This window comes from Eurypyga helias, unplaced genomic scaffold (genome assembly GCF_000690775.1).
Source record: "Eurypyga helias isolate BGI_N326 unplaced genomic scaffold, ASM69077v1 scaffold40463, whole genome shotgun sequence".
In the NCBI taxonomy this organism is placed as follows: domain Eukaryota; kingdom Metazoa; phylum Chordata; class Aves; order Eurypygiformes; family Eurypygidae; genus Eurypyga; species Eurypyga helias.
Genome location: NW_010239967.1, coordinates 9,234 through 16,971, shown reverse-complemented (window position 1 = coordinate 16,971; position 7,738 = coordinate 9,234). Strand labels below are relative to the sequence as shown.

The 7,738-nt window shown below is 40.1% G+C and overlaps 1 protein-coding gene across 1 annotated transcript; it reads left to right on the top strand.

The window, feature by feature from the left end:
- The first annotated feature begins 1,659 nt into the window (after window positions 1–1,659).
- Window positions 1,660–7,522, top strand: LOC104504956. The gene is made up of 3 exons (XM_010148324.1): window positions 1,660–1,807; window positions 2,543–4,453; window positions 7,386–7,522. The coding sequence occupies exons 1-3, from the start codon at window positions 1,660–1,662 to the stop codon at window positions 7,520–7,522; spliced, it is 2,196 nt and encodes a 731-aa protein (XP_010146626.1).
- The last annotated feature ends 216 nt before the right edge of the window (window positions 7,523–7,738 follow it).

The following is a 7,738-nucleotide window of genomic DNA, read 5'->3' as shown; positions in this document are numbered from 1 at the left end:
ATTGGACATCAGGAAGAAGTTCTTTGCCTTGCCTAATTATTTTTTCTCCCTACAAAACAGGAGAAAATTTAGTTTCTTCCTAGAAAACTCATTTTACAGTACTTCTAAGCAGAAGATGGGTAACACTTCTCTTTGAGACCCCTGATTTTCTCAGTTTAAGTTCTAATGTTGCAAAAAAAAACCAAAACACTGAATTCACCTAGGGATGCAGCTTAAATGTCTGCAAGATGAGACTGCTAGTTAACTGCACACAAGATGAAGGCTTTTACTGCTATTCCTATCCTTGTATTTTAATCCTCCTTCCCATGCATTGATGGAAAAAGCCCCCAGCGTCACTGTTAAATGAGCCTCAGGTGGAAGGGGGAGTGGTCAAGTAGCACCTGCCTGCCATAAAGACGGTGAGCTGATGGCTTGGTTAGTTTCTTGCTGGGCTGTGAGTAGCAGCAGCAGTAGTAGCATGGACCTTAGTTTTGAGGGTTACTAATAGGTCAGGAGTAGCTTGGTTTTTGTAGGGCCTTTCCTTTATCGCTTTCTCTCAAAGGTTAAAATAATTCTGGGAGCTTCGGCTTAGGAGAGTGAGGAGAATCTGTAAGTTTTTTGGTGCTTACAAGACCTGGACAGGCCATTCTAAATGGAAACTGAAGAGGGCTCTAGTGCTCCTGAAAGCTTTCTGAAACACTAGGCTGGACTGTGTGCTGGTTTGTAATAGGTCTTGAATTCTTTTTTTTTTTTTTTTTTTCCCCGGTACCTTTGAAGCTCTTAAGCTCTCTAAAGAGCTGAGATGTTGTGTTTTGGGGGTGGTTTTTGTGTGTGTGGTGTTTTGTTTTTTCTCCTGTGTAGTTATTAAATCTGTGTTCTTTGATTTCTTTTATTCTCACTCTTATGTGTGACAGGGTTGTATCACTTGTATGGGTTGGAGTGGGACTGAACCTAGTGTATTAGTTAACTGAGGAAACATGTAAGTGTGGGAGGAAGTGTCTTGTGAATTTTGTGTGACTTTAAATGTGAATTTATGCGTAGGGTTTTTGCCTTTTTTGTTACCTATCACTTAGTTTAAGCGTAGAAAACATGTCACTGAAATACTTAGTTTATTGTTAGCTGTCATTGTTATTAAGTGTGTTTATAAAGTAAAAATCCTGAATTAGAGTTCTTATTGTGATTTTAAATATAACATACATGTTGGCATTAAGAAGTGTTTTTCTCATGGGACACCAAACTGATTGTGTGAAGCCTTCTACTGTTCCTCTTTTGCTTTTGTGGTTTGGTTTGGTTTTGAGGCTTCTTGTTTGAGGTTAACTGAAGACTAGGTTTTAATGAGCTGGAATACAACTTGAGTTGATGTGTGTGGCATAGGACTAGGTTAAAGTTCCTGGTCCTGCAGCTTTAAAATGTGTTGTAAGGTTGGCTTGAGGTACTAATAATGAGAGCTGCATATAAAATCTTAGCAAAGGAGAGCTAAAATATTTGACCTTGATAACAATGTCAGTTTTGTAGTTTCTGTTTTGAAGATAGTATTTTTTTTTCTGGAAAGCTCTTGTTTCACTAGGCTGGGAGAGGAATGTCTGAATTCTGACAGAGCATAACAATTGCTGAGTCATGTGGTTTTTCAAGTGGTTAATCCTGATCACTTGTCTCTTTCAGTGTTCAAAAAAAAAGAAAATGAATACTCCCCCAACTTCAGAAAGTGGGCCATATTCCACAAACTACACAAGACCCTTTTTTTATGCACAGTCAACAGCACAACAGCCTTTTCCAAATCCGTGGTACCTCAGTCATGCATACAGTCCGTACTATGTACCTGCTCCAGGTAAGGCAAATGAGCTGTCTGTGGTAGCTTTGCTTAGTAAACTATTGTTGGAGTGGAGGAAATAAATGTGTATCTGTGTTAACAAGCTTCTTGAAAGTTTAAGGTAGAACGAATGCAATGTTTTAGTTGTCAAAGATGTGACTTATGAAGTGTTAGTTAAATGTGTAGCTTCTATGCTAGAAAGTTTCTGTTCCTGGAGACTGGAAGCTAAGCAAAATAGTAAGTAATGGTTATCCTACAGATACAGAGCTCATGAATGGGCCTAACAAGTAATATGTGTGTGTATAAGTTCCATACATGCATGCATTATAGGTATAGATAAATATAAACTTAAAAATCCACACAGAAACAGTACTGTTAAATATATATGGTATGCCTATGTTAGCTTCTATCTAGAGCTATCTTTCTCAAAGACAGTGCTATAGTATAGTCCGTAAAACAGCAGAGACTTGCAGAAAGCTAATTGGTGTATGTATGTTCTGAGGAATAAACTCAAGCTCTGGTTAAAGCTTAGCTTTAAGATAAGCTGTTCCATAACGGGGACCTCTCTCTGGGCTTCTGCACCAGATTTGTTTCCAAGCATTGACAGGTGGAGTATTTTACTTACCAATGTGTCTGATCTTGTAGCTGTCCATGTGTATCCATGCAATTATTAATTGGCATGACTTATTTAAGAAAGAAGATATATTTGTCTCTTCTCTTTTTCTTTTTTTTTCCCCCCCTTCCAATGTCTAGGCTTTCGAAGTGGAAATCCCTATTTTCCATTTTATTCTGTTGCACTCCATGAGTACCCTGGCTTTTTCGTTCAACAGCATCCAGTGCATGCAAGAATTAACAGAAGGCCTTATTTTAATGCTCCCCCACCTTCCCCTATGTTTTATCACGCAACAAGATTTAGGCACTATGCTGCCCCTGGGAAAAAAATGGAGACAAAAGAAACACAGACGGATCCTAGACAGCCTGAAAATAAGCCAAAAAAGCATCGAGATACCCGTATGGAAACGAAAGGTTGTGATGCAGGAAATATGACCTGTGTTTCTTCTGGTATAGGTACAGAGACTGAAAGTACTTCAGAGAAACAAGATTCATCTGGATCCTCTGTTGTGGTAGATAGAGAGTTTAATACCAAGAGCCCTTCCAGCTCTACACAGTATAGAAGTCTTCCTACTGGAAGCTATGCCTTTGAGAAGGAAGAGGTGAGGATAGAATATGGAAATGGCTCTCCAGCTATTCAACTGTGGAAGTCCTTTAAAGAAACGATCCCCTTGTATGATGTGGCAAGTGGTAAACCAGTCCCAGAAAACATAGTGCAGCGTGACATATTTGCTGTTAGCTCTTGTGAAGGAATGATATATGAAGGGGAGAAAGTGGTGCCGGGAGCTTACTTAGATGAGAGAAAAGCTGTTCTCCCTTCAAAACAGGGTGTTGAAACAGTGCAAGAAAAAGAGGGCCAAAATACTGAAGCAAAGCTGGATGCGGAAAAGCAGGAGAATACAAGTCAGTGGGCAAAATCCCCCCTAGGTGAAACCATGGCAGTGAAAATCACAGAACTGGCAAGATCTGTTAGTGTAGACCAACCAGCGGTAAGGCAGGATGTGGCAGTACCAAAGAAATCTAGCTCTAAAAAATCTACAGGCTCAAAAACTTCTAAAGAAGAGCCCAGCTTTAGTCAACAAGCAGGACTACTTCCATCTAGTATGGAGGTAATAAGCGATTTGAGTTTTCAGCAGAAGAAGCTGAATCTAAGCCACAGTGCAACCAATGAAAGTCAAACAGATAAAAGTATTTGGTGTGACGAATCAGTTGAGAAGTACGTTCCCTCTAACAGTTGGCTGGCTTGTTTGGACAACGTGGACACGAACTACAACTATGATGTTTGCTTGCCACAAAGGAAACGTCAAAGTGTACTCAGTCTTTCCTCTGATATGTCCTCTAGAGAGGAAGGATCGTCGATTGATACTCCCCCTGTGTCTTATTTTGTCCCTGACTATGTGCTTCAGAAGAGCACGTTTACTTTCCAGGACAGTACAGAGGGCTTGGAGAGAGAGAAGATTAAAAGTGGTGGGTCCCTTAATGAAGATGAAGCGGAAGGAAGGGAGCAGATGAACAGCTTGAATGACCAAGGTGTTAAAAATCCTTCAACCATGAAGATTAAAGAGGCTTCCAGTAAAGGTAGGAAGCTGGGAGCCCTTCCTAGATCTTCTAGTTGGAAAAAAATCAATTCTCTCAAGAAAAAATCAACTAAGTGTTTGTCAGAACTTGAGGACTCTGAAGAATACTCTGTGAGGGAAGAAGAGGATGAAGAGGAGGAGGAGGAGGAGGATATGGATGAAACTGAATATTTCTTTCAAGAAGCCACTCCATATGGAATCTTGATGCCTAGTAAAGGAAGTTTCTACCAAGTTGGCCCGAAGGTGCTTTGGAAACCCCCTAAAAATGCTATACCGGCTCAATTAATTAGCTGGCCTGCTCATGAGAAAATAAAAACTAGGAGTGGGCTTGGTGAAGGCCTTGGTGTAGTTTACAAGGCAAAGGAGGAAGAACAGGATGAGGTTGTATACAGCGACTATGGGTATTATGGAAGAAAGAGGCCAATGGCAAGAAGAGGACTTGGACACCAGCGAATGCTACGGAAATTCCTGGGAGGTAAGCTAATAGCTGAGGACAAAGTGCTGCTTAATAGAATGCACAAAGAATACCGAATTGCAGGTGCAAACCATGGTATGAAGCAGTGGGGAGACTGGAAAATGTTGTAGCTTCAGGTTTGGCTTGGAGCCAGGACTACTGAGAACAACTCTGAGGCAGAGAAGGTTTATTGCAATTTTGTTAGCTACTGCATGAGGATCCCATGTATTCACAACCAGCAGAGAATTTTGCAGGAACTCGTTTGATATACTTTTCTGATATTAGTGGCACTTCACTTATTTGAAAAGCTTAAGTTGAACTACACTTTTATCATTGATTAATAATATCATTGAAACTTGGCATTTAAATTCACACAAACATTCTGACCCTCCCATCACAGACCCGTGTTAGGCAGACTAAACAGGACTAAGGTCATTAGTCTGTTGGCTTTACCCTATCCTATAACCTCTCTGCAGAAGAGGAATCAAACCATTTATTTTTATTTTATTGCAGCTGCTGCTCTCACTGATAGCAGCAGCAGTTTTGCTGTATTTTCATACATACAATGTGAAACTGTATTAAATTTGATCTGGAAAACAGTGTTTTATTGTCTCAAAGGTAGATATTGACAGGAATTGGGTTTATTTGAACTGAGAATAAGCAGAGTTACCAGTCAGGGCTGATAACTGGTTATGTGGGTCCTTCAGGAAGTGGCTGCTGTTTAGTGCAGTCTTGTATTGTGAAAGACATCTAAAATAGGGCCATCTGTGCTTAATGACAGGCCAGTGTTCTTAAATTTAATTTTCTGTGTATACAATTTGTAGACTTAACGCAGCTTGTAACTTCTGTCAAATGTGGTGTCCAGAAAACTGTTTTTAGTTTAATAAACTCTTACAACTAGATTCAGTAGCTAGCTCTGCATTCTGACTTGTGGATCAAACAGTATTAACATCAGCCAACTGAATACTGACCTTAAATCAATTTGCTATTTTTAGGAAGGCTGTTAAGGGAGAATGTGGGGATACCACCTGAAGAGTATTGGATTAGAAGTGGTGCTAAACCCAAATTCACTAGCCAAATACATGGTAGTGTCTTGCCCTCAGCCAAAAGCAAAGAGCAAGGTAAGACTTATGTCCTCAGTGCGTTTCTGTTTGTAAGGAATGTTCAAAAGGATGTGATACAAAACAGCAAGCTTATATTTGGATGAGATTTGAGGATGATAAAACGAATTCTCATAGCTCGGATATTGATGAAATGCCTGTCAGTCTGGCATATCTCCGTGTACACTTATATCCAACTCAAACATGTGAGTAAGGATGGGATTATAGCTACCTTTTTTTTTAAAGGTATGGGAAACTAAAGCTTCAGATGCTTTGATATGGCTGAGCAAAGACCGTATTTCAGTGAAGCTGCTACTGCTGTAACCTGTATTAATTCTTTACCAGATAATGCTTCTCTTGAGTGCATGTGCAATATTAGTTCCTATGCATCCTAATCATCAAAATTAGGAAGTCATGTGTGACAGCTACAGAGGCCGATGTCCAGAGAAACTAGCATGTTCCGAGAAACTGTTGCCCCACTGCTGCTAAAGCATGTCTGAGTGCAAATCATCTTGATGTGGTTAAGGGAAAGATGAAATCAAGGTTATTCTAACAAAGTAAAAGGTTAAATAGCCTCCATCTCTCTCTCCTCCTAAAGCAGAATGGTCTTTTTCTTTACAATTAAGGTCTACATGGAGTTCAGCTCTATTCCTAGATGCTCCTTAAGGGTGTAAGTGCTGTTGGAACAACAAGAGTTTGCTGTAGTCCAAGTATTATCATTGTCATGGGTCTCATGCTTTCAAGTATCACAGGATCAGTCAAATATCAGAGTGTGAAGTTAGCTTCAGAACAGACTGATGACTTGCCTCTCTTCAGTTCAGTGATAATATACATCAGGCTTCCTATATCAACAGCCCAGCAGACTATTCTTTAGAGTGTAATCCTTAGAGGTCTCCACCTGCATTGCATACCTGCCTGAGCATATTGAGGTTTGGGATTTGCCTCCTGCATTGGAGGCTTTCTATCCACAGACTTCCAAATGTGGGGCTTTTTGTGCTAGCCTGCTCTATAAAAATTGAAAATGCTTCAGCAGCACTGTTCTTGGCTCCTTACAATAATTCATACAAATAATAAAATAGCTTTAAAGGTAACAAAGTTATTTTAGCTTTCAGCATGTCCCTTCTAAGGGTGGCATACTGAGGATGTTTGGCCTTTGTGTTACTCCCTGCTTTCTCTTCTGCCTTTTCCAGCCTGTGTGGTTTGAAGAAGCTATCACATTCAGTATTAGGAAGCAGTAACCAGTTTCTTCTGATTGCTGTTCATGCCAATAGGTGCCTCAAGTGCTAGTAAAATTACATCCTCTTTAAAATGTCGCTTCTATTAGGACTGGTTTCTTCAAATTAATCTTAAGTGCTCTGCAAGGAAGGTGGCTTGGCTAAACAAGATGCATGGCTTTAGCAGTAATATATGCTAAGTTTGACTTCTTGAACTCTGTACATGTGGTGCGTAACTTAAAACTCTCAACTCTTCAGACCTATTTTTAAAGATGAGTAGTGAGTTGGGTCACTTGGACAGTCACCAACTAGTCTTGAACACTTGAAAAGTGAACTACAGGAGAATTATCCATATCTCGCTGGGTTCTTTTTTTTTTTTGCCACATAAACACTTACACAAGTTATGACCCAAAATATAGTTCAGCCAGAACTATGGTTAGACAGCAATTAAATGATGTAGGCAAAAAAAACCAACCCCGTTGCTTGAAATATGTAGTATCAGTTTTATCTGCCACTAAAATGGGCACATAGAGGGAAGGAGAAAGAGGAATGCTACAGGCCAGTGGGGGAAAGTCAAGCCTAAATTTGCTTTAGGACTATGCTTTGGAGAAGTAACACCAGTTCTACCTCATTATTTAGGGTGCCCACCCGTGGTTAAACCAAAGAAGAAAAGATTAGGCAAGCCACCTTCAAAACGCAGAGACACAAGATGCGAGGGGGAGGAAGCGTGGGAGATGCCTAAAAGCAGTGTACGCAAAGGTACGTGTACCGGCTAGCTTGTGAAATAATAGCAAATGCTATGTATGCAGACAGAAATGGCAAGCTGAACTTTGAACAGTTACTCACCTTGCTATGAATACTGTTTCAGCTTTGTCCAGGTTAGGTTCTTTCCCCTTATTTGAGGAGGGAGGGGAAAAAACCAACACCAAACCCCAGTATTTTTAGTTTAGTTGCTTTTCAAACTCTTCTGCTAACTTTTAAAATTTTAGTAG